Source organism: Aulostomus chinensis, chromosome 14 (genome assembly GCF_037954235.1).
Source record: "Aulostomus chinensis isolate RoL2024-O1b breed Wild chromosome 14, RoL_Achi_v1.0, whole genome shotgun sequence".
Classification (NCBI taxonomy): domain Eukaryota; kingdom Metazoa; phylum Chordata; class Actinopteri; order Syngnathiformes; family Aulostomidae; genus Aulostomus; species Aulostomus chinensis.
Genome location: NC_141333.1, coordinates 1,556,421 through 1,583,780, shown reverse-complemented (window position 1 = coordinate 1,583,780; position 27,360 = coordinate 1,556,421). Strand labels below are relative to the sequence as shown.

Genomic DNA, 27,360 nt, shown 5'->3' with positions numbered 1-27,360 from the left:
GTGTCCGACATCACAGCGAGAGGCTCCACATCAGAGACATCAAAGCAGTGTCGTACTCAGTCACCCAAGCGACTAAAAGCTGATTACAGCTGTTCAGACATCAACATGTGATTATTTCCTGTGTGACCAGCTGATATCTGCAGGTAACTAGCTTTACAGGTAGATTTATGAATTTGTAAAATAATCACATTACGTGACTTGGTGTCATTTGGGCTTTTGTCATTTGTAACACGGCTAAAGAGACAAAGTCCTGATCCGGTGCCGGTGTCCTTCCTGACCTGTGAGGACAGATTCTGGCTCAAGTCACCCCAACTACAGTACCACAGATCCTCTGACAGCTTTACTTTTGTTTCTGGTCCAAAGCCGTCCAAATGTTTGGGATTTTTTTTATTCAGTCTTGTAAATCGCTTAGTAATTTTGTTTGTAAAAGTTCTTTATAAATACAGTTTCCTTTATTATTAGTCGTATACGTCTAGGAAAAATGACCAAATCAGCAAGTTGGCCCGGTCAGGCTGACTAAACGATTCTGAGAGGCTGGTTTGAAGCGGCGTAGAGCAATGAAACCAAACCACAGCCGGAATGTGTTCCAGTCTGCCCCAGTGGGACCTCAGGGTACCACGTCAGTCCAAAACCTGAAGACATCCATCATTTCCTGGCTCAAACCGCCAAGTGACCTGAAGTACCTGCGACGCATCTTAACTTCTAAACACTGCAGTTTATAAAAGGTATCGGATGGCGATATTGGAGGGAAAGGAAAAAGGTTGCCGCGGTAACGACACGGCCTCAATTTTCGTCCCAGTATCGACCTCAGAGGTCAACCTCACATCTCGTCTCGCAAGTGACCGTGAGTCATTTGTTCTGACCCCCCCCTCCTACAAACCAATTAAGATGCTTTATGATGTGTCAACACTCTGGTTGAGTTCTGGCCCACATCAGGCACGAAGCTCTTGGTTCATTCTGGGGAAAGATCTCAGTTTGGCTTCAAATAAGCACTTTTGTTAAGGTTACGGGACGGTTGTGGTTCTCAAATCACAGTCTTGAGTCACGGCTGGCAACAGGAAACCAACCACAGCCTCCCGTGACGAAGCCTGCGTGACCAAACTGCCCCCCCACCCCCCAGTCCCGCCTCCTCCCACTGACTTTCTCACCATATATTATCGCCATCGGATTGCCCCCTACCTGTGGTCTATGTTACTACAGCTGCCTCGTAGTGTCACTGACGGTTGAGGAGCGCAGACGGACGGCAGCCTCCTGTGTTGAGGCAGTGTGACGCTGACGCGCTGACCTGTTGTGATGCTGCAATGTGAAACTCCTGCTAGCTTAAACATTTAACAACCATGAACCCACACCAACTAACAATTCTAGATTTACTGTTCTGGAGAAATCCTGCGACGTTTCTGCATCCTCTGATTAATGCAAATTAAACCAAAAGGGCGGCCATAATGATTCCGTCATGGTTAGGGGAGAGTAGCTGAATCCTCCTCTGCCTACAAGTTGGTTTGAGCCAGAAGTCGGTTCGTAAAGCAGGATCGTAAAACAACTCCTTCGTGGAAAGAGTTTATGGGAAGCAACAATTGCAAAACCCTGAGAGATCCTGGAGGGACACCCACACCTGTGGACTCTGGATGCTCCAATAGTTTCCCTCACTAAAGTTCCAGAGCTTTTCTGAAGGATCCTTCGTAGATATTAACTTGGTTTTATACTTCAAATAAAGGAATATTTGTGTATAATGACCCAGGCAAAGATGACGGCAGCATATGAGGGGCGTGAATGATCTGAGGGTTCCAGTGTGCACCGTGCTAGCACGATGTAGCAGCGCTGGCTTGTTAGAGGAACCGTGCAGACTTCTGTGCTTTCACACAACATCTGATCTTAGATGTAGTTTGCTGCACACAGTAACATTTCAGCTGATTTACAGGGGGCCGCGACAGTCGCCCCTCAGACACGAGCTACTCAGCAGGTCGCTGTCAATAATTCGTATAAATCATTGTAGTTAGTTTGAGACGCTGCGTCTGCCTGCAGCGTGGGGCAGCCGAGGCCCTGGCTCTGATAGCGACCGAAAGACTGAGTCAGTCGGTGGAGGATGAGGTCACGATCTTGTCACGAAACAGTCATGAGTCCGCGTTAGACAGCGGAGCTCAAAGGAGGACGAGCGCTCCTCCCTGAATCAGCCCGGCTGTAAAGTTTGAGACGGCGGAGCTAATCGGTGCGCATGAGCTGGAGTTCACATGACTCCAAGCAGCCGACGTAAATCCAATGTGCAAGATCCAGCAGAGGTCACGGTGCATCAAAGGCCCCATCAGAGCCGCCTGTGTGATGTGAACTGCAGCGTCTCAACCATTTCAGCCTGGTGGTACGACCCCGGAGCAACGCAATCACTCAGAAGAAAGGCTCTTAGCTGAGACTGTAGCCTCACCTCACAGCTCAGTTACATAAACATCAGCAAAATTTAGTGTCTAAAAATGAGTCTCAAAAGAAAAAATTAGCTGTGCTCATGATTGCAGCCATAGAGGCCATAAAATAATTGGTTTAAACACTGTTTTCTTGGGATCACAAGGCTTTTATTTGATCATCTTATGTCATCTTTACAAGTAAATCTCTGTCTGGATCACGAGGAAATCGTTTCTTGCCTCATTTTCATCCTAACATTGCAAATACATTGTGAAACCGTGATGGTGCTGGCGGCTTCAGACAAGCCGGACGGACTCCTGAGTGTTTTCCTTCTAGGTTGCTAACTTGTTACGCGCCTTGAATTGGTGTTCTGGTCTTTCACAGCAGACGCCTGGCACGTCAGTTCCAGTTGTTCCAGTGTCCCAACGGTCCCTCGTACGTCGGCACAGCTCTGTGGCTATCATGCTGCCGGCTCAGAGGCGGACGGATCAATTTTTCCGTTCCCCCCAAAGTCCAGTTGGCTCAGCCTGTAGGATCACTCCGTGTCACCGTACGAGTCGGGCCACAGCACAGAGGGAACGAGCAAACTCCGGCAGACGCAACATGAAAAATCATCCAGACAAAACGAGAGACGTTGCAGGTTGAGGACGCGAGAATGTTCTTTCCCTCGCCCGTCAAACTGTGTAGTGGAATTACAGTTGGAAACAAGTCACCTCTCAGCACAGTGTGTGTGATCGAGCCTGACACGGCAGTGGATTTCCCCTCCCGTCCCGTCCCGTCCCACTCCTGTGACTCGTGACAGAAATCCTGACCCACGGGATTCCCATCCAAATGTCAGGCTCTAGTGTACAGCTGAGCGATGACGTGTTCAGGCTCGGAGCAACGTGACAGGCCGGGGGGAACCTGAAGCCTGAATTCTCAGGCAGGAAACTAAACAGGAGCCTTCAAACTCACTGGATGTGCCGCATTTTGACGGTGTAAATAATGATGAACACATCTGTGCTCAGCAGAGTCTGTCAGGATGGAACCGGCACACCTGAGCAGTAATCCTCATGTCAAGTGAGCCAGTACACAACACAACGACAACACAACTCCAACGTTGTTGAAGAAACACGAGAACAAAGCGGTGACGGTCCAGTCAGGCTGGATCTGAGCCACGGTTGTAGCGCAGATGTAGGCGGATGACACTGTGTTTCCCTGCTGCCTCCAACAATGCTGATGTATAATATATAGCAAAGGGCCACATTGGATTATGCAACTGTGTGTGCGCGTGCGTGTGTGGGTATGCGTGTGTGTGTGTGCGTGCGTGTGTGTGTGTGTGCGTGTGTGTATGCGTGTGTGTGTGTGTGCTTCATCCACGTCTATGTTTAGAAGCCTATTCGTGTCTACAGTTAAATTGTACTTTCCACTCTGGTGATTACAGCAGCAGACAAAATATGAGGAGCTGAGGGCCACGGATAATAAGCTCAGGAATAGAGCAGTCAGCGAGCGAACCACAGGCTCATCATCACTGTACACTCACACACACACACACACACACACACATACACACACACACTCATGTTATCTCTAATTCCCACCAAAACTTGAAAACAAATGGAGCCCATACTGTCTTCCATCGCCCTCCTTCTCCTGTGTCGTTTGCTTCAGTCTAGCACTGCAGCCGGGCAGATTAGATCTCCCCCATCCTGCCTTCCCTCCCTCCATACCCCCCCATTCATCCCTCCCTCCCTCCCTCTATTCCTCACTTGACTGCTTCTGTTTCTCCCATGACAGCAAATGTGCAATCTGCAGGCTTACGTTGGGAAAAGCGAGGAGTTTTAACCACATGCTCGGTGGTTGATAGATTGTACAGTCATGGTTCTGTGACACTGGGGAGTGTGTTGGGGAGATACACAACACTATTGTGTCTCTTTCTGAATCACTGCTATATTACAGTGCACTCACACGCACACCCACACACTCAGGGGACCAATTAAACCTATAAAACTCCAGACTGAAAACTGCACATATGCCCATTTGTCAACACAAGCAAAGAGAAGAAAAACTCCAATCTTTTCTCAAGTAGAAAGTCACCAGTGAGATATTAGCGAGTCCTCACGCTGCTCAGTGACACCTCAGTCACTCCGCCTCCTCAAACCAATCCAAACATGTCGCTGGATCCACCGTGTTCGCTCGGTTCGAGTTGATAGTTGAGCTCCTGTAAAACCGTCTACAGAGTCGCCGTGGTCACTTGTTTTATTCCTGCAACGACCACTGAACCGCAAAGATCCGTTTCATCACTGATCATCGTTGTGTCAGACAAACAAAATAATAACATACGCAAGACGCGTGTATAATCTAGTAGACGCGAACATTACAAGGACAACAAAAACCTTAAATTCCTTAAACACATCATGGTCCCTGTAGTTGCTCCAAGTCTATTTGTCGAAGGCTAACTGTGTGTGAAAATACCAGTTTAGAGCAGATACTGGGGTTAACTGGGGCGCTGCCTTCACGTCAGGTTCCAGAGAACGTCTAGATTTGATACACGTCCCCGAAGAAATGACGCCGTTTCCATCCTAACGGGAATTTCAATGGAAATGAGAATCATGAATGAATGAAAATTAACATTTCCTCTGATATGACAAATCATTTCACAGTATCAGTCAAAGTCATCACAGTTGGACTGAATAGATTCTCGACAGCCATGCAGTATAATCCAGCTGCAGCATGACCCCCCCCCCCAGGAGTTTTAGTGAGGCCAGCAGAGACTGGAGTGTCCCGGTTCTGGTAACGAAGACGTTTAGTCTATCTCATTTATATGAATGTATGCAGGTTTCATGTAGACACACAACAGCACAGATAAATGGTGTGTTCACAGGTGTCGGAGGGTCACGGTAGCTCCGTTCAGCCGTGTCAGCGTGCCGCTCTCCTCCCGGCGTCTGCCTCTCTATCTCATTCCACCAAGTACAATAGCTGCAAATAAAAGAGCTGAGCGATTACGTTGGTGGTTGCGGGGAATGACGTCGCGTCCTGATGTGACTGCTGGGAGCTCGAGGCACAGGTGGTGTTTGACCTCACATGTACGCCGCACAGATAGATAACGCGCAACCATAATCAGAGCCCAACCTGCACACACACTCATGGAGAAGAGTAGTTTACTGAACTGGCTGTCCTGAAGCAGCAAGAGAAGCCCGTGGAAGTTTTTGGCCTCAGATTTGCTCCAAATTTAAACATCTCCTTTATCTGGAGGCTCAGCTAGACTAAATCAGGACCAGTTCAGCGAGTTCGCGCCGGCTCTCACACCTTTTTTTCTGAATTCCAGCAAAGCCTCCAACGTTTGAATCATATCAAGTCAAGTCAGTTTTAGTTGTCGTGTCAAATCACAACAACAGCTTCCTGGTGACGCTTTGCAAGTGGAGCAGGTCCAGAAACACACTCTTTCTATGGATTTACATCCAAACTCCTCCAGGAACAAGCACAGCGGCGACAAAAACCTCCCCCCGTCAGTCCGTCACGTCAAACTGAATTTTGACATGTTGAGTCTAAGCTGAGGTCAAAGGGCTCGTGGTTTGATGAGCTCGCATGATTAAAACAATCACGTATGCGTGGATTTGTTTCCCTGCTGTGTTTATCTCAGCAGGTGGTATCTGACCTCAGCTTCCAGACATTAAAGCCCCTTTAAAGAGACATTGTGGCTTCGCTTTTGGGTCTCCATGGCGACAGAAATGACAAACTCAACAACTGACCGCTGCTCACCTGGGCTCCTCTGTCTGTCACTCACATTCTCTTCTCAAATTATATGCACTTATTTATACACATACATGCATACACACCGCTGGGGGAAAAAAACACACGCACAATTTAGCATGCTCAGATATACTTACTAGTACTACTACTAGGTGACTCGGTAACGTTCCCTCTGAACAAGCGCCTCGCCACCCCCGTTTCCCTCAACAGTTGTTGGTTTTTGTAGCTTCACATTGGAAAAGGTTGACAGAAATTTTACACCCAAAAAAGTTTAAACATTGACTTGAAATGAATTTTGCCTTTTTCAAAAAAAAGGGTGAAAGTGCAAAGTAGGAAGTGAAACTCCTTTTTTTGGATAGTCATTTCTCAAGACCCCTCCTCACTTGTTTTACAGTAAAGTTTGGAATACAGGAGCACTCGTATTCTCAGGTGTGGCTTGTTTTGTAGCAGTGAAGATAGGACGAGAATGATGGCTAGCTGGAATGTGCTATGTGAAGAAGGCCTGGAAGACCTGCTTTTGTATCACCTGTCACTGTGTGTCCCTGGCAGAAGTCAGGACAATTTCAATAAATCTACCATAAAGCTCAAAATACAGGAGCACTATAAATTTTGGGGAGCATCTGCTTTGACTGAGGAGAAGTGAACGATGGCGAGCTTGATCAGGAAGCCGTTCTGGACACTGTCAACGGTCCACGTTTGTCACCGCAGTGTCGATGTCAAAGTAAACAACTCATAAAAGTGGAGCTGTGCTTGTGGAGCGGCAGCTCGCTCAGTACAAGCATGTTTACCAGAGGATATGAGGTAATGACGGAGTTAATTGGATTTCAAGATTTTATTTGGAATCGTTGGAGGTGCACATGTGATCACTCTTCATATGTGATTATGCACACGCTATCAAATAGGCCACTTGCTGCCATTGTTGGAGGGTTAAATGGGGAGCAGTGTGCTGATGGCCGGGGACAGCGCAGATTAATACCACTGATCCCAGCATCACCCCTCCTTCTTCCTCCTCCTCCTCTTTTGTATGACGAAGAGCAGAGCCAGTTCCTGTGTCATTGTTAGGGATCCATCTGTGCAGCCACACTCACACAAACACACACACACTCACACACACACTCACACATGCACACAGAAAGCAGCAGCAGCAATTAAACCTGTTTGACACACTTGACAGAGACGAGCTTTGGGGTGTGTGTGTCCGGCACGAGCCATCTGTGAAACAACTTCACACACACACACACACACACACACACACACACACACACACACACAATCAATCAATCATAATGTCTCTTCTGCATTAAATAGGTTTCTGTCATTGACCTCACCCCCCCACACACACACACAGTTTTTAGTTTTTTAGGGGGGAGGAAGAGAACTCTGCCTCTTCTTCTCAAGGCAGATGAGTTCAGAGTGGTAGGATAGATGGATGGATGGTGGGTGGATGGATGGATGGATGGATGGATGGTGGGTGGATGGATGGATGGATGGATGGTGGGTGGATGGATGGATGGTGGGTGGATGGATGGATGGATGGATGGATGGATGGATGGTGGGTGGATGGATGGATGGTGGGTGGATGGATGGATGGATGGTGGGTGGATGGATGGATGGTGGGTGGGTGGATGGATGGATGGATGGTGGGTGGATGGATAGATGGATGGTGGGTGGATGGATGGATGGATGGATGGATGGATGGTGGGTGGATGGATGGATGGATGGTGGGTGGATGGATGGATGGTGGGTGGATGGATAGATGGATGGTGGGTGGATGGATGGATGGATGGATGGATGGTGGGTGGATGGATGGATGGATGGATGGATGGTGGGTGGATGGATGGATGGATGGTGGGTGGATGGATGGATGGATGGATGGTGGGTGGATGGATAGATGGATGGTGGGTGGATGGATGGATGGATGGTGGGTGGATGGATGCTGGGTGGATGGATAGATGGATGGTGGGTGGATGGATGGATGGATGGATGGATGGTGGGTGGATGGATGGATGGATGGATGGATGGTGGGTGGATGGATAGATGGATGGTGGGTGGATGGATGGATGGATGGATGGTGGGTGGATGGATGGATCATGGGCGGGTGGGTGGATGGATGGATCATGGGCGGGTGGGTGGATGGATGGATCATGGGCGGGTGGATGAATGGATGGATCATGGGTGGGTGGATGGATGGATCGTGGGTGGGTGGATGGATCATAGGCGGGTGGATGAATGGATGGATCATAGGCGGTTGGATGAATGGATGGATCATGGGTGGGTGGATGGATCATGGGCGGGTGGGTGGATGGATGGATCATGGGCGGGTGGATGAATGAATGGATCATGGGTGGGTGGATGGATGGATCATGGGTGGGTGGATGGATGGATCATGGGTGGGTGGATGGATGGATCATGGGTGGGTGGATGGATGGATCATGGGTGGGCGGATGGCAGACCTCCCCTGTAGGGTGAAGTAGGGCACGAGGCAGACGAGCGAGCAGCTGCGCTTGCTTTTACTCCATATTGTATTGATGGGTGGTGTTGAACAGCAGATTACCATGCGGGTGAGGGTGTGACGGGGCAGTCTGGGTCTCCAGGGTGAGCTCCAGGGGGCCACTGATCATGGTAATGCCATTGTTCTCTCTGCTTAAGTCTTTGAGTGCTCCACTTTCTGGTGTCAGGCGTGGTTGTGGTTCATGGGCTTTGACCAGCCTCCACCCGCCAGCACAGGGAGGTTCTCCTCCTGACCTGGTATGAAGGAGGTTGTTATCCCAAGTGTCGCTGGCTCCTAGAGACCTGAATAAATCTGTGCGTTTGACAAGCAGCAGACGAGATCTGGACCGACACACATCCTTAAGTACTTTCAGGAAACCCTACATAAAGCATCAGTAACAGAAGTACTTCATCATACAAAATGGCCAAATTACTTCGTTGGGCTATAAATATCAGGGACCTTGTGTAGTAGTTGTGGGTCGGCGGCGAGTCAGCGGCGCTCTGACGCTCAGGATTGTTCTGCAGTGCTCTGGTTACTGTTGTTTACATGTCAGTGATGTTCTTCCCCTGGGCTCTAAGCCCTCATCCAGAGAGCCTCCCTTGTGCTGACGGTGTTCGGAACTTAGTATAAAGGTAACCCGATGTTTAGGTTTTTGTGTAATTTGGTGGATTCAATATATTTTTCTGTAACTTCAGCAGAACAACATCGAGTGTCTCTCTGCACAGGAGACACGCTGACCCGTATCCACGGAAGCAGAGAGGACTGTATCCAGGAACCCCTCATACAACCCCAGTTCACCACATCCCAACTGCCCCTTAAACCAGATTTGTTCGTTCTGTCTTCATGAGCCTCCAAGTCCCATCGTCAGTTCTGGTTTACATGCAGCATCCTGGTGTTGATGATAGCAGCTGAAACAAATCGAAGCCCTGCGCATAAACCCTTCGACAGACCTGAGCCGACAATCCTGTCACCTCATAATATCCATTGTAGCTGCACGCACACGCACGTGCACGTGTGTGTGTGTGTGTGTGTGTGTGTGTAATCCTTGTATTATAGGCTTCCTAAATACATGTTTGCACCTCTCCAGCGTCCCTAAGCTCACAGTTAAGCTTCCGTATCAATGACTCTGACTGCTCCACTGTCAGATCTAGTGCCCCCCTTTCCTCTTGAAATATAAACTACCTCTGATCACATGACGCAGCAGAAGTTTGAAAATCAAAAGGGGGTGATGTGAAAGAGTAAAGCTTGCTTGATAGTTGTGTGCTAGATTGACACCACAGCTGTGCGAGCCTGATGCTCACCTCCCTGGAGACGTCACTTCCTGTCTCATGGATGTGGTGACGACCTCCTGACGCCTCTCGTCCTCCTGTATTACCACCCCTGCGCCTTCTTTGAGCTCTTTCCTCCATTTTATTTTGTAAGTCTAATTAGCTAAAACCTCAAAACTGTTTGCTCAGGTGGCATCGTTGGAAATACACACAAACTCAATACAACAGCCGTCACACCTGAACTAGTGCACCCCAGTGTTTGAGTGGTGTAATAGCAGGGTTAGCCCATCTGACCACTGCAGGGGGATAAATGCTTACCTACAGCCCAGGTCACATGATTAGATTATGGCATCGGGTCCATGTAGCACAACTATAACTCAAGCTTGAGAATATTTGTAAGAGTTAATTATGATAGAGACATGTTAGCATCAGTTGCTAGCACGGGCCCGCTGCTCATTTTCCAAACCACATTGCAATGACGCTTGATTTGTGTGCTCTTCCGTTGTCGCAGCTTTGCATGGTGGTGTGGCTGAACAAGGAGACTTGGTTGGATGCACAGTGAGATTTTTACATTTTTTTCTGCTCATCAGTGAAACGGCAGAACTCAACCCTGAGCCCATTCCTTCAGTCTTTGACTTCCCTTCCACGTTTGTGGCTTCGTTTCCCCAAAGCCAGTCCTCTCAAAGCACTCCAGCTTGTAGCGAAACTGTTGCTTCATTTGTCGTGGAACATTTTCATTGCTGACAATTCATTAATCAGTGCTCTAGTGAATATTTCTGGCAGCATGACTGGTATGTTTTCATAGTTTTTGGACAATGAGGGAGCTTGCAGAGCGGAAGCAGTTGTATCAGGCTTTGTGATAAAAAGACAATACTAGAACAATTCATTGGAGCCTTTACTACAGGGGGTTGGCTGGCATTAAGAACAATATTTAATATCACTGGGCACATCCTTAATTCAAAAGTCTGCTGGGATTGTTTATTTTTCTTCGTGGTAAAATGGTCGCTGTAGTTAATTTCGAGTCAGCCTTGCGTATGCAGTCCTAGAGCTGTAAAAATGTACAGACGCACAAAAGCCATGACAGGAAATAACCCTGGAAAAAAATGCACTATGTACTCGTGTTTGAGGAGAGTTTGCTGAATCACAGGGACAGGGAGAACATGCAGACTCACCCAGAAAGACCCCGTGCTCCAGCCAGGGCTCCACCCACAACCTTCTTGCTGGGGGGCCACAGTGAGGACCACTGCTCCACCGGGCCACCCGTCAAATAAGGCATAATATTGAAACCTATTACATAATTCTCTGCTTTCTCTGTTCCAAGTTGATTTCCATACCTATATGGAAATAATTGGTTGCATGAGTTATGAAAAGGACAAAGATGTAAAACATTCAGAGAATGTAAAGTGACTTGAAATAAATTGGATAAAACATGGAAAATTCTGTTTCTTTATGTGAATTAGGGTTTATATATCTCAAGTGATATTTATATATCACAAGGGAACTATTTGATCCAGCAGACGGTAATTTATAGTCACAAACATCAGGAAGGTGAAGATCTTAGTGGAAAACCACAGAATTTGTTACTCGCTCTTCAGGGGCTGAAGTAATTTCCCTACTGGCTTTGGAAATGCATGTTCTGAGCATGCGCGCAGCGGCTCCATTGGCAGTGGGCCCGGGCACAGACAAAGGGATACCGATTCAAGCGTGAGACAGGGTGTGATGGTGTTTAAAATAAATATTGAAGAATTTATTGGGGCAATATTTTATCTCCAAACCTCTAAAAGAGTTAAGTCAATTTTATATTTTGGCATAAATCACTAAATAAGGCACGATTTTTGTTAGGATTAGGCTTGTCACGGTTGAGGAGGTTCCAAACCCCCCTCTGTGGTGTGGCGGAATGGTTTGGCCCAGCCGTTGTCAGCCTCAGCCTACTTTCTCTTGTCAGTGCTCTTCTTAAAATGAGGCGAGCGAGCCGGCGGCAGCAGCTGACTGGAGGAGAGGGCGATGGGACTGAAATGTAGAGCTGGCATCTACTTCCCTGCCGCTTGAAGGACGATTTATTTACCTGAATACCCACGTAGAGGGTCTTCATGAAGAGCTCCAACTTACTGACATCATTAGTATGTCGGAGGGGGCAGCCCGGTGCTTGCTGTTTAAGTCATTTCAGTCTGAAGCGGGAATTCAGATAGAAGACTCCCAAGTAGATAGATAGACGACCTGATCGAACCAAGTGTTCTACGCCGCTTTTCAGAAACCTGTTTTTAAACATATAAAGATTGTCAAGTCGAACCAGCCATGTATAACACAGTTTGGACAACGGAGAAAGCCGGTGAGGAAGGAGACTGGAGGGACGTGATGATGCCCTACTCAACGGAGCTGATATTTTACCTGGAAATGGACCAACCGCCAGGTAATTGGAGCTATCGGGAAGTTAGCTTAGCTCCCGGGGGGTGGGGGGCTGTTGGCTTCAGTGGAAAGTTTTTCGAAGCGTACATCCTGCCCGCCGCTGCCCCTCGACCCCCGCGGCGGGGACATTTGGGGATGTTTCTCCCGGGATTTATGCCGTGTCATGTTCTCATTACGGGCCCTTTTTAGCGACATTTTTGTAGCCTAGCATGAGGAGAGGCGCGAGGAACTTTAGCTCGGGATTATTCACTTGATTTAAAAACTCAAACGACAGCGCTATTATTGTTTCTTTTTTTTCATTGGTGGCGTGTATAAACGCGTGAGATTAATCCCGTTTAAAACGAGTCAGTGACGCCGGTGTCCTGTTCTGCCAGTCAGATTATTGGAGGCGATCGCACCATGAAATCACGACACGGCGGCGGTGTTACTCGTTCAGATTTAAACACTAAAGCCGCCGGATTATTTTATCTGCTACCCCCCCCCCCCCCCAAAAAAAAAAAAAAAAATCGGTGTGAAACGGCTTCATCCCAAATCAGCTCATCCGGGGACGGGGGGATGGGACCGGGATGCTGAATGAAACCCGGGCTTGGCAAGGGTCGTGGTGGTTTTTTATAATAATGTCCCTCACTGATAAGCATCTATAAGTCTCTGTGTCCCCGTCTAACCAACTGTCACCCAGAACTGAACGATTCATTCATTCATTCATTCATTCCTCGGCAATTGTGCCAGTGTCATTTGACTCCCTCCCCCCTCAGTGTGTTGAATGGATCCTGGTGCAGATGTGGGACGTTGTGTTGTGTCCAGGAGGCGCTGTTGAATTCAGTTTGCCCGGTAGCTCTGTCCCCTTTTCCCCCTTCTTTCTTTCTCTTCTTCCATCTCTCTATTGAGAACCGCTGTTGCAGGCACCATAAAGAGCAGCATTATCTGTGGCAGAGATAATGTAAGAAATATCCCCCCAGGTTGAGATGTTCTGTCAAAGAAAGTATTTCTGCCTTTATATCACATTGATTGCACCTAAACTCACCATGCATGAAAATGTAATTTCACCCAGAAGTTTGTGGCAGCGAGCAGGGGACGATTCCGCTGGGTTCTCGCCAGCCTTTGCTTGCATCCTGTGTGGATTATTTTCATTGGAGCTAAACTGAAGTATAAGTGAAGTGGCCTGGTGCAACATTTGAAGCCTCGCTCTGCTTGTATAAAGTTAACGGCTCCCTTGTTCCTCTCTTGTGACAACAGAAGAATTGAATCTTTTATTGTGCACTGCGTTGTGCCTGGTCTGCCCCTTTGTAAAGCATTGTGTTGCTCCTACATGGGAGTGAATGGACGGTGGTTGGGGATATGAATGCCTCACACTGGGTCTTTTCTGGTCATTCTCTTAACTGCCGTTGGACCATTGCTGCTATTGTACTCATTCACACATACATGTGTGTATGTCATTATCCGGACTGTGAAATCCTGGATAATTTGAAGTCAACTCTTAGAAAAATTCTGATCACTGCATTTCTTTAATTCTGCTGTCAGTCATAAATTCAAAATTTGAGCTTTTTCTGCATCATTCACTACATGGTAGGCTTGAATGCGGAGCGTTGGCAGCCTTGCTCGTCCGTGAGGGCTGGAGTGTGTGGATGATGCAGATGCTGGTCCTCTGCAGCTGCTACCTGCAGTGTGTTACACATCACTCCAGTGCTCCTGGATGAGCTCATCCTGTCATTAATCACATCAGCTCAAGCATCTTTTTATCAGGCGCAGGATGTAATTGACTCACAGCTTGTCTTTGTCTCGTATTTTGTCTGTCTCTGCATTACCTGCCTTGTAATGTGAGGCGCTTCAGAGAAAGGTGGAGGCTGAGAGATGGAGAGAAGTGGTTGGAATGATAGAGATGGGAGGTGAAGGGTGAGAGGAAAGGAGGGGATCAGGAGGGAGATCCGGGGAGAATAGAAGACGAGCCTCCCGCAGATGGTCATTAGAATATTTATTACCCTGGAACTGAAATGTGAAAGCCTCTGTGGCAGTTATGGTGTCTGTGTGTGTGAGAGTGTGTGTTGTCTTTGTGTGCAGGATGATTAGCACAGGTGGAGTACACCCCCCCCCCCCCCACGGGGGAGGGCAAAGCCTGCGTTTCCACTGGCAACTTTGTGCGTGTAGTGAACGAAGAGTTTCGTCTTTCAATGGAAAATCACCAGGATGTTACTGTTCAAGGAGCAGACCAGAGTTTGCCTGCACATCATCGATGTCTTGATCTGGGCTGACTTTGTTTCCCTATGTCCAAAAGTTTCTTTGAGGTGCCTCGTCCATCTGGGTTTATGTTTTGTGAAATTAAGTAACTTTTCCAAATCTCTGTGCATGTGATTATGTAATAAAAGATGCCCCGACTAATGGCTAATTAGTGTGGAAACACAACATGATCATGATTTGTTGTCTGTAGTAATGATGTGGCCTAACATCGGTTTGATTTGATATGTGTTTCATTCTTGTGTTCTGGATGCATTCACCCTGACAAGGAGAACATCTATAACTATTGTTATCGATGACAATAAACTGAAGTCCTTTGTAGTGTTCTGTGGAGATGCCAGGCTTTGTTTTAGGACATCAGGCCGACATGGTGCACATTACTAACTGCCCTTTCAGTGCTGTTCAACTGTTTCAGCAGATTGAGCTGTTTAGAAAATATGACAAACATTTCAATACATGAAGCATTTCAGCAAACTGGTTAAAAGATGCCACTGCAGGGTTTTGGAGTTGCTGTTACAGTAACTGTCAGCAGCTGTGTGGATCTGATGTGAAAGCCTCAGTGTACAGGACATAATCGTCATTTACATGATTGGATTGACATGTGGCCCATAAGAGACATAATCCTCTGAATGTTTGCTTTCCATATGTGTTGCTGAGTGATAAGAGGCTTTAATCAGGATCATATCCTCTAAGGAAGCATGCAGTTCACACACAGAGAGAACATGCTGGACTGCCACCACCGAGAACAGCATAAATTCCCCTGTGCAATGGATCCTGGTTGGCACCCGATTCCAATATTCCAGATCTGATAACTCATCCTAACAGCAACCACTGATCAATGTTTGACCTTCAACAAATAAAAACACCGCCATTGTAAAGCCACACCAATTCTGGACCATTATGGCTGATGCCAGTAGTTTTCTGATATTGAAATACAGTTAATATGTGGCTTCTGCTCAGGGAAAGAATGGAGCTATCAGGAAAAAGCGCCCAAAAATGTGCCAAAGGAATAGAATACTCATTTTGTTAATTTTTTATTTTTTTCATATCATGGACATACATGTGAGCTTAATTTGAACAAAAAAGTTCATTTCAAAAGAATTTGAAGACCCTGATCACTTGGTGTCACTGACGTTTGTTCTGTATAGACCAAATAAATACTCTCACCTGTGACTGATAAATTGGGACAAATCTTAAGTTAATTAATTGAATTTTTAAACACTGAAGTGTGAAGTGGGCGTTGTAGAGCACCTGTTGATGTAGCCGTGTGCGCGCGCACGTGTGGGGGGGAGGCTGTTGTGTCCTGGAAGAAACGCTTATATGGCACAGTAACTCCACCTTTTTCCTTTCTTTCTCTTATGAGGGCCAGCCCCCATTTTTTTTCCTCCCCCCTGTTAGAATGTCTCCTGATTGGCTGCCGGGGCGGGCCTCCATCCAGGGATTAGTTAGCCAGTCATCTGTCTTTTAGGATCAGCCTGGCTCGCTCTTTTCTTCATTCTGACGGAGCAGAGAGCAGGAGGAGGAGGTGGCGGCAGGCGGAGGAGGTTGAGGAGGGAGAGAGAGAGAGAGAGCATCTGAGAGAGGGAGAGTGAGAGAGAAAGAAGGAGGGAGGAGGGAAACAGCTGAGAGACGAGTGGCAGCATGCAGCTAACAGACAACACGATGGTGGAGGACGGTAAGAGATGTGCACATTTGCTCTTTCACTCTTTTTTCCTTTGTTGCAGCCGTTTTCTGAGATCTTTTGTTCCTGCTTTTCTTGGTACTTTGTTCTCCGGTCTCAGTCCATGTACCTGCTTTGTTGCAGCCCCGTCCTCCTTTTCAAGCAGCATGCGTCCCAAAGCCTGCAGTTTGTTCTCTCTGCTGCAACTTTTATGGGACCACTTTTAAGTGGTGCAGCAGTTCATCATAACAAAGATAGAAAACAGTTGTAGTTCCAGCTTTTAATCTGTCAGGACTTTTCTTTGTTTTCATAGTTCAGCTCAGCTCTCTGCAGTTGAGACATCGGCTCAGCCTCTGGGAACACTTGACTCACACTTTTTGATTTTCCTCTTGAATTTAAGTCCACGTGTTCATAAAAAAATCAACAGATGTGTTGATGATAAAATGTTCATTATCTGTTGTCCCACTGAGAATCTATCAGGAATCCCCATGTTTGAGGGGTGTGTGTGCTTTCATAGCCGTGACGCTGAAGCACACCCACGCACTCCAGATCCTCACACACCACCTGCAGCTCCTGACTTTCACATGTAAAGCTGAGTTCAGATTGAGAATCAGAATTCTTCGGAGCAGTTCAATCGGGCAGTGTGCTTATCATTTTGTACTTTTGTGCATTATTTGGCAGGAAGTCTTGTTGCAAAGATGTTCATAATATCACGCAGCAGCTGGAGTTGTGGGCATGTGTGATTTATTTCTTACGGTGCTAAACGAGGCTCATCTCGATGCTTTTAGTGTTTTGTGTGTGTGTGTGAATGTGAGCATGCGTGTCAGTCCGTGTTGACGGTCATTGTTCAGGAGAGCTGTGGGTTTCTGCCTGCATGTGATGACAAGTGAGCTCACACTGTGTGTGTGTGTGTGTGCGTGTGTGTGACTGAGCACTGCTCCTTTGTCTGCTGAGGGGGAGGAGGGGGCTGTGCTGATGGTCGCCTTTGTTCACCGTCCCTCTCGCGCGATCTCAGGATTCCTGTAGTACTTCTGCCTGTGATTTCTCCACAGATCTGTAACATTTTGACTACTTTTATATTTCATGGTGTTTTTTGGAGTCTGCCCTCCTTGCTCAGGTGGTTGTCATTGGTGAAAGAGATTTTTTTAAAGCTGGACAGAGGTTTTTCAAGTCCTGTGTTTTGTTGTGAAATAAGAAGTTAAGCATGAATTAAGTATCGTTCTTATCCTTCATTTTTGATGGTTGCAAGCCCACATCCCATTCTTTTCATATCTTTTTAAAAACAACTTCTGGGGTTCTGGATTCTTGTGCGAACAATGACGGCAATGTTGACAGACCTACGATTTTAGTGAATCAGCTGTTAAACAGCAACAAAAAGGGGATTTGGGTGAATGAAAGCATCTTGCTTCCCAGGTGAGCCTGCTGTCTTTGTCCTGGTCTTTGTCCTGTTAACTTCCACATTGGGAACAGCATACAAACCCTCCATGAATTGTGCCTGAGCTGTTTTATAAAAAGGTCTTTTTGAGGTTTTTCCATACAAGCGAACATCCCTCTAAAGTTTATTCAGACTGCGTCCCCAGATACACCTGTAGCTAAAACTACACGTTGGTTGTTCAGGTTGTAGTTTGTACTGGTGTTAAACTGGACTCAACTATATTGAAAATCCCAGAATTCTGACAGTGTCAACAACAGTTGCAGCTTCATAAAAGCAGAGGGCATGGCAGAGCTGCTGTATTAGATTACAGGTGCTCCTGGAGCGGTGGCCAGCGACTGTGTGTTTGTGCATGGCAGTGCACGTGCACGTGTGCTTGTGCATGAGCGTGAGTTCAGAAAGTGCTGACGGAGGGGAAACGGTGCAGCTGCAGAGTGACAGTTTTGGCTTCAGCGTCTGAGTGAGGGACTGATGGTGAGAGAGAGCCAGGGGAGGAAAGGGAGGACTGGAAGGGCATTACAGAATGTAGGAGAGGGAAAATGTGATGAGTGGTTGACGGAGAACAAAGAGAGGAGAAGAGAAGGAGGACCTGATGTCGTGCTCCGTCATCACTCGGCGCTACTGCAGCTTTTCTGTGCCTGAAATGAGAAAAGGTTTCGTGGTTATCAGCAATCGCCTCTGTAAATTATCTTTGGAGTTGAGAGAAATCACTCACGTCTTGAGGTAGCGGAGGATAGTCTGAGGCCATAGAGGGCCACAAGAGGGCCTCGCTCCTCACCTTCAGCCCTTTGTATGTGGAGACCTCATCTGAACACAGCACCAAAACAGGACTTTGGTTTGTCACAAATTAAGTTGAAGAAACCATTTCTCATAGGGTGGTCGTGGGGCCCCCTAGTGGCTGCAAGGCCATAAGCACATCTTTGATGGTTCTAAAGGCTGAAGTGAGCCTCTGCAAACTTTTTTTTTTCAGATCATGTACATGTATTGCAAAGTATGCATACATAATCAATTTTATTGTACACATAATTGTTCAAATGGTATTTTCCCATAATGTGGTAACCTTTAGGCAATAACCCTAATTCTTACATGCAGTGTGTGAGCGAGGAGATGTAAAGGCCTGTCAGTTAATAATCAGCAGCCTTTTTAGAGTTTGACTCCTTTTTGTGAAGCAACTTTCTACTGGGATAGACATCATTTGTCATTTTGTTTAAGGCAACGATTACCAAAGGTCAAGATTTTATAATAATGATGTGGCAAATGTAGAAGTTAGTGGTTTAGGAAGCCTAGTAGTGCTCGAAAGGAGCAACGAAGGTGTGTGAGGCCTGACATCACCGTCGTAAAGATACTTAACGCTGTTCTTAAAGGATCAGAAGTCTGTAAAACCTTGTTGTTGATGGATGTATAAAAAGTACACGTGTTGGTGTGTGAGAGAATACTGGATGTTAGTTGGTGCTTTTCATCTTGTTGTCCTGCCCCCAAGTGGACAACAGCTTGTGTTAAAGAGACATTTTTACTGTTGCAGGTGTGTGAGTGCAACAGTGAGTGTTTGGAGGTCATAAAACTGGAGCGAAGGAGAGCGACATGATGATGCTAACACTTACTGAGAGCAGTGATCCCGTTACTACACACACACGCACACGCACACACACACACACACACACACACACACACAAATTATATCTGGTATCATCTCTCCAGCCTTCTTCAGCTCCCCCCCTGCCTGTGCAGGATGGGAATTCCCCTGCTTGGGTCCATATGTGCGTGTCGTCCGGTAATTTGGGATGTCAGAATGTTCCCGGACGCTCCAGCCTCTCTCACGTGAGCGCTCGGCAGAAGAAAAAGGCGCCACTGGTGGTGTTTTTCAAGCACAATCATCAGTGTACTTTCCCCTTTTTCAAGTGATTCTGTCCACATTTTGTGTGTGTGCGTGCGTGCATGTGCGCACGTGCTCATACACAGATGGTTTGAATGATGCATACGAGCATAAACTGATTTGTGATGTAGGAGCTCTGCTGTAATTATACTGCTGTTCTTAAACTGTATCCAGATGTGCCTGGAGACTTCAAACCCCAGTCTCCTTAATTGTGTGTGTGTGTGTACGTACACGCGTACATTCTGGGTCACGGGCAGACTATTTGGCACTCAGCTTGGCAGCAAACACAGGAGCTGGAGCGTGTCAGCCTCGTCTCCAGACGTTCAAGTGCTACTCTGGTTTGTTTGGATATTCAAAGCTGTCTTTGGACATTCAGATACCAACAGTCGTTGTCCTGTAACTGTTAAAAGTATTTGAAGTCACACCACAGTTGAGTGGCAAGTCTTTAAACAGTAATGAAATAAAATCAATAGATTTTGGTCCATAGCTCGTTTAATTTGAAACTGATGGGGCAGTCATGACAAGAGGGAGGACTCAAAATGGGGTCAGTGCATGAGAACACAGTCAAAGTTGTATTACTTTTGATAACTTAAATTCCAAAAATTAAAAACCATAGTATCAATTTAAGATTTTCCAGTATTGGAATAATACATATTGACTCTGAAGTATTTACAATTTAACAACACGTTATGAGGAGCAATTGTAGGCGAAGATAACTTTTGGTAGTCAGGAATTTGATTTGTACAAGAAAATGTACCTTTCAAACTCGCCAGTTATGTTCAGAAGGTTACTAAAATGTATTGGGACAATTTATTGTATAAATATGATGTAAGCCAAAAAGGGAGAGGTCAGGATCCAGCCAGAGTCGCACCATGATCTGCTCCCGTGATCACAAATCCAGAAGATTAACAGGACAATGCTCAGCAGGAGGTTAGAGGGAGGAGGAGTCCCAGCACATGAAAAACTGCATGGAAAGAGGATCATCGACGGGCAGCTGATAACGTTAAATGTGTGTGTGTGGGGGGGGGTGACGGGTGACGTTTGTCACACCACTGTTTCTCCTGTGTGGCTCATGACTCTTTCCTCTGCAGCTCTCTGCTGGCCACGGCTGCTCCTGTGGTGTCATGGTGTTTTACGGGGAAAATTATGTCTCTCTTCATATTTATTTGTAATCAAAGCAAATTTTATAAGTTTTGAAGTGGTAAAAATCTTGGAACAGCTTAAATCAGCACCACACCTCTCAGTGGGCACATGTGAATGAAGAAGCTGAAACATGGAAAAAATGCAACACACCAAAGCAAAGTTTTACAGGAAACATGGCAACTGTTTCAATAGTAACACCCTCTTTCTCTTTCTCTCCTTCAGCTCTTCCTCCAAAGCCAGCGAAGCCCCAGCAGTCGTCCTCAGGGGTTGGAGGGGTCAGCAGCAACGGCAGCAAGGAAGGAGGGTCGGGAGGCTCATTGCAAGAGGCTGAATGGTACTGGGGCGACATATCCAGGTAACACACACACACACACACACACAATATAAAGTCCTGCATCTCCACGGAAACGGCACAATTGTGGCTAGAAGATGAGCGAATGCTAACTTGTCTTCAGTGCAGTATAACGCATTTACAATGCTTTCAATGTGAATGAAGAGACTACATGAGATTTTACTTTTATTTTATCAGAAATGAAGAAACGGGAAATCACACTAGAATTGTTTTAAAGTGCCGTGAGTGCTCCAGTGTTACCTATTGATTCATATTTGATGATTTACATGTTGACAACCACAACAAACTGTTTAGCAAAGGAACACTGCACTCGCTGAGTTCACGGACCCCCCTGCTGAGGCAGCCTCTGACTGACACATCCTCTAATTATTATCAGCATCACCAAACCCAAAGCAACCACTGGTCAAAATATTGTTGAAATATTTTTTTGTATGATATCAGCCTTAAAACCCAGTTTGTAAAATGTCTTTAAACGCTTCAGTTTTCCGTCATTTTTCTATTTGATGTTGCTAATCGTGCCTTGAGGAGGAAGCAAATTCCTCATGGGTCAGAACTCCTGAGGTTTCTTGCTGTACTTGTGGGTTTGTTTGTGCATCCATCAGCTGGACTGCACAAAAACTACCAATAACACAAAAACTGCCTGGCCAATTTTCATTCAACTTGGTAGATGACTTGAGGAAGAGCCCATCAGAGTTTGGTCCAGATTCTTCAGCACAGTAAAAAAGATGTGTTGCACTGGCCCTGGTGAGCGCCTCCCTTCTAGTGTCTAAGGGTTTTTTTAACTATCTGATCTTGATCAGAAAGATTTCGGCTGATGTCTAAGATGTACATTTTGTCCAGTGAATTGAACTGTAGTGAAGTACTGGGTAAATGATTTCAAGAGTGAATTCTTTGCTCCCAGCTCAGAGATTAAATCAAACATAGTTGAGCTGAAATCTTCACCAGCAGGAGACAAAGACACTTTCTGATTTCTTCCTATTTATAAAACCTCAATTACTGATCATGAGGGGAAACCCTCAAGGGTTGCGACTGTTACCAGTTAAGACCTCAGTCTTCACCTCCTCCATCGAGAGGTAGAAGCAGGTCAACACCCCCCACCCCGATAACCACACAAGTGCAGACAGCCGGTCTACCACCTTCAACACACACGCCGCTGGCTGGGACCTGTCCGCCCAGCCTCTCCCAACATCGCTAAATGATGAACTGTTGACTTTGAAGTGTGTGGCAGAGGGGCAAGTCCTCACTGCCTGCCTCTGATAATTGGAGGCAGGCGTTTCAAATGAACACCATCTGACAGCGTCGCCTGTGCAGCTCCAACACCTTTCTCTCCCTCTCTTTTTGTCTGTAGGGAGGAGGTGAATGATAAACTCAGAGACATGCCCGATGGGACCTTCCTGGTTCGGGACGCCTCCACGAAGATGCAGGGCGACTACACGCTCACACTGAGGTAACACTGCCACAGAGTCACAAATGGGTTTGAAATCCCCGGAGGGTTCCCAGCGGTCCCCCCAGTTGGCTACAGACTGAGAGGAATCAAGAAGAAGCACACTGCATAAAGAGAAGCTAAAACTGGAAGACGTGCTCACCACTGTTCTCTCTTGGCGTGCAGGAAAGGGGGCAACAACAAGCTGATAAAGATCTACCACCGAGACGGGAAGTATGGCTTCTCTGACCCCCTGACCTTCAGCTCGGTGGTTGAGCTCATCAGCCACTACAGACACGAGTCCCTGGCTCAGTACAACACCAAGCTGGACGTCAAGCTCATGTACCCTATCTCTCGCTTCCAGCAGGTTAGCGCACACGTACACACACACACACACACACACACACACACACACACACACACACACACACACTACTATACTGGTAAGAGAATAAGTTTGTTGCAGCTTGTGTCTTATTTGTGTAGTTATCAGGTGATGGTTGTAATATTGGCTGTGCAAAGGTGATTGGTTGACAGGTAACTGGACCGCTGCAACCACCTAACAATCTCCAAATCTACCACAGGAAGTCCAAGGCAGTTGCTCACACCTGTGCTGAATTATGAACCACTCATCATTTGTTGTCCTGTCCTCAGTCTCTATGAGAGATGTGTTCTTTGACGCCTTCTGTCTCTGTTCCATCTCTCAGGACCAGCTGGTGAAGGAGGACAATATTGATGCTGTGGGCAAGAAGCTGCAGGAATACCACAATCAGTACCAGGACAAGAGCAAAGAGTACGACCGCCTGTATGAAGAATACACAAAGACTTCGCAGGTGTGTTTGACTCTCATTCTGTTTCACTTTGGTTATTTGGTTTCTGCTTCCAACCTGTGACCTCATCGTCTCGCCCACCAGGAGATCCAGATGAAGCGGACGGCCATCGAAGCTTTCAACGAAACCATCAAGATCTTCGAGGAGCAGTGCCACACACAGGAGCGCTACAGCAAGGACTACATTGAGCGCTTCCGCCGTGAGGGCAACGACAAGGAGATCGAGCGGATCATGATGAACTACGAGAAGCTCAAGTCTCGGCTCGGCGAGATCCACGACAGCAAGGTACGGCTGGAGCAGGACCTGAAGACGCAAGCCATGGACAACCGTGAGACAGACAAAAAGATGAACAGCCTGAAGCCCGACCTCATACAGCTCCGCAAGATCAGGGACCAATACCTCGTGTAAGTGTAGAAGTACTCGCCATCACAAATCAGCCCCAACATTCTAGTCTGATCCTGGTGACATTGCAGATTCAGTGAGAACTTCCATCAGTGGACATGGATCAGATGTTCCTAATGACCAGATCAACCTCTCACGTGATCCTGGCTCAGTGAAAAGATTAAACAACAACAACAAAATAATACGTTTCCAGGGTCTAGCATCTGGACAGTTCCAGAGTTTGTTTCATGGAGCTGGAAGTTCTCCAGCACAGGGGCGGAAGTCTTGTGATGAACAGACTCGTTGGTCCTCGTATGGTTGTGGCGCTCTGTGGCGCTTGTGACAACAGCAGACTGTTACACTGCTTGCGCTGAACAGACCAGCTCAGACATGAATGTGTCGAAGGTTGAAAGATGAACGTGGAATTCCTGGATGGGGGTTTCCTGGAAGGATGACTAGATGAGGCATTTTTCCAACATGTGGAAGTTAATTTGAGGATTCACATCCTGGTCTTCATGAAACTGTGGCAGCTGTTGGTGAAGTCCTGGTCATGCATTTATTGGTGCTGTTCCAGCATAATGGGGACATGGGACCTCTAATATTTCTGCTACACATGAAAAAGTCTCCTCAGTCTAACCTCTGTATGTGAGAGCATGTTTGTGTGTTAGCGTGTTTAACATGTACAGCGTGTGTTTAAGCAAACGTGGGCCGCGTTGAGCACCGTGTTAATTTTGTCGTCCATTTTTCAATTCAGTCTTAGTCTTGTGTCAAAGTTCATAGTTTTAGTCGAACGAGAATTCAAGGTGGTTTAGTTGAGTTTTAGTCAGTTAAGTCCTTTTCTATTTTTGTGTTGGGACTCTTTAATAAAACGCTAGCTTCTAGGACGAGCGTCATCAACCAGTGTCTGGTTGAGGGTTGGATGTGTTTGAGGTTACTGGTATTTTTCCTGGGTTTTTCCCCCCACGTACTCCCAGCTGTCAAAACGAGGTATTGTGATTTTTATTTTATTTTTTAATCTGTCTATGTATAGAAAATGGGTCCAAATGTCCGACGTTCCTCCTCCTAGCACGGTTGCTGCTCTCCCGTCGTCCCTGTTCTTGCGTGCAGTTTTGTTTTGAAGCTGTGGGAGCGCAGCAAGACGACCAAGAGGAACCGCTGGCACAAACGAATGCCAGCTGGACGTCGCATTTCCTTGTGTGTAGTTGACGAAAACAAGGAGGGAGTTTTTGTTTAGTTTTTATTTCATGCAAAACATTTTAGTCTTGTTTTGATTCATCAGCATCAGCTTTGCATTCATTAGCACAGTCTTAGTGTTTTTAGAACATTGGTGCTGTCCGTCATCGTCTCGTCTTAGTCAGGGGAAAAGAAGTCGTTGACGAACGCCTTTGGTCTCGTCTTATGAAATTAAGTCTCGTTGAACAGTGGTGGTTGTTCATAGTGAGGATGTGAAAGGGTTAAAGACACAAAGAAGTCAGAAATGAGGAAGAACAATCGTATGAGACATGGGAATAGCTGGCGGTGGCTAATCCGAGAATCAGGACGACGCAGCAGACGCCGCTGTGACAGAGCAAAACCAGCCCGACTTGTTGGTCGCTACAGTGATGGTGAAGCCGCTTAAAGAGACGCCGCAGCGTCACAGATCGTGTGTGGTGGCGTTTTGTTCTCCACTGTAAACAAACAAATTCCTAATTTGACTAATGACTCTCTCTCTCTTTCTTTCTCTCTCTCTCTCTCTCTCTCTAACCCCCCCCCCCCCAGCTGGCTCAATCACAAAGGAGTTCGCCAGAAACGAATTAATGACTGGCTGGGAATCAAGAATGAGAACACTGACGAGTGAGTGTCCACGTTTAAATTAGTCTCTGATCAATTTTGGCGAGAAAATTAGTCCAACGTTAAATTATGTCTTTGTTTCATCAGAGAACTTTAAATATAACAGATGTTTTCCTCAGTGATTAAGTTGTGTGTGTGTGTGTGTAAACAGAGGCTACTTTGTGAATGAGGAAGATGAGAACCTTCCTCACTACGATGAGAAGAGCTGGTTTGTCGGTGACCTGAACAGGACGCAGGCGGAGGAGCTGCTCCACGGGAAGCCAGATGGAGCGTTCCTCATCCGAGAGAGCAGCAAGAAGGGCTGCTACGCCTGCTCAGTTGTGTGAGTACAAACACACGTCTCGTCTCCATGGAGACGCTGGACCACGTGCATAGATAGCACAGCAAAGTTTCACTAATTTTAGCAGCCATTTGAAACCTTGTAAAAAAGCTTAGAGTGGCTGCTTTATCACTCTCCATTTATTCCGCACGTTGCAAGAACATGACCTTAAAGAACGGTTCAAGACACTCAGGAGAGGCATTTCCATGAAGTAGCGGCGTTTCCATGACGGCATTTTGAAGCACATTTGGCGGTTTGGTGCGTTTTGTTTTTTTATGGAAACGGCATAATGCGTGAAAATAACTGAAAACAAAATGTTTTGGGCTGGCTTGAGGTGGTTTTTGCCATTTTTTAGAACTGAATTAATCTGCATTATGGGAGATGGAACCTCAGGGAAACTCACCGCCGTCGTCTTCTTGGTTGTCCCTGAACTGTGGTGTCTTCAGAGAAGCAGCAGCAGTTGAACTGGTCCTTCCTCCTACTGTCCGTTGAGAAATGACCGTCACAGCAGCCCAGCTGTTGTATTTCTGGGTTTTCTTCACATTGCCTCTTCACTGCATCTCTAGAATGTGCTGGTCGTTCTGTGGCTGACGTGGTTCTTGCTGAATGTGAGCGTGTGTTGCACTGGTCCCTATTGGAACAGGAAATTATTCCTATTAATTAAGTTTCTTTTCCATGAAAATTTAGGAGATGTTCATTGACGATGTCCCAACTATTCAGCGTTTCCAGACGTACCTGCCGGCGTGATCTAACCTCTGTCCCTCCCTCTCCGTGTGTCCTCAGCGTTGAAGGCGAGGTGAAACACTGCGTCATCTACAGCACGCCGCGGGGCTTCGGCTTCGCAGAGCCCTACAACCTGTACAGCAGCCTGAAGGACCTGGTGCTCCACTACCACCAGACCTCGCTGGTGCAGCACAACGACTCGCTCAACGTACGCCTCGCCTACCCCGTCTACACACAGATGCCCTCCGGACGCAGATGAACCACACCCACCCAGCCACACCCCACATAGACAACAAACCAACTCCTCCCCCTTTTTGGGAGAAGGGAGAACGGTTGAGATACAAAGCAACCCACACACCTGAGTGAGCGAGCGAAAGATAGATAGATAGAAACAAATTAAACACTTGCTGCAACACACACGTCAGCCACCTTGGAGTTCTATATTTTTACATGAACAATTTCGGAGGGCATTCTTTCTAAAGACTGCTTGATTTGCACAAGGAAGTTTTAAATGTTTGTGAATGTGGAAGGAAGAAAATAAGCGACGGAAAGAAGGAACCGGAGTAGGAGACTTCAGAGTTTCAGGTTGACCCGCTGCTACCTAAACTCCAGCTCAGACCAGAAACTCACACCACAACAAAACATTCCCGTTTGAACTTGTTTTTGCTTTTCCACCTCCTCCGATCGTTTTATTACAACCTTCTTATTTGTTCCTGGAGTCGTTTTCATGTTTCGGATGTTTCCTTTTGTTCACTCCCAACTTGTTTGTTGTTAATGCAAGAGGAGATGATGATGATGATGATGATGATGATGTCACATGTCTGTTCTATCCCTTTCCGTATGAAAATAATGTAGCATAACGAGACAACGGACG

General features: G+C 46.7%; 1 protein-coding gene across 4 annotated transcripts in view; it reads left to right on the top strand.

Moving 5' to 3' along the window:
- pik3r3b (phosphoinositide-3-kinase, regulatory subunit 3b (gamma)) overlaps positions 1–27,136 on the top strand; it is a 138,840-nt gene extending 111,704 nt beyond the window's left edge. For 2 of the 4 annotated variants that reach the window (XM_086225385.1, XM_086225386.1), the window contains 8 exons: positions 20,851–20,983; positions 22,329–22,427; positions 22,590–22,770; positions 23,111–23,236; positions 23,318–23,637; positions 25,373–25,447; positions 25,596–25,766; positions 26,547–27,136. In XM_086225385.1, the coding sequence (XP_086081511.1) occupies positions 20,851–20,983; positions 22,329–22,427; positions 22,590–22,770; positions 23,111–23,236; positions 23,318–23,637; positions 25,373–25,447; positions 25,596–25,766; positions 26,547–26,745 (1,304 nt within the window). In that variant the 3' untranslated portion in view covers positions 26,746–27,136. Of the gene's footprint in view, positions 1–11,850; positions 12,293–16,062; positions 16,196–20,850; positions 20,984–22,328; positions 22,428–22,589; positions 22,771–23,110; positions 23,237–23,317; positions 23,638–25,372; positions 25,448–25,595; positions 25,767–26,546 lie in introns of those variants that run through there. The other 2 variants (XM_086225388.1, XM_086225389.1) reach the window with 2 other exon arrangements.
- The last annotated feature ends 224 nt before the right edge of the window (positions 27,137–27,360 follow it).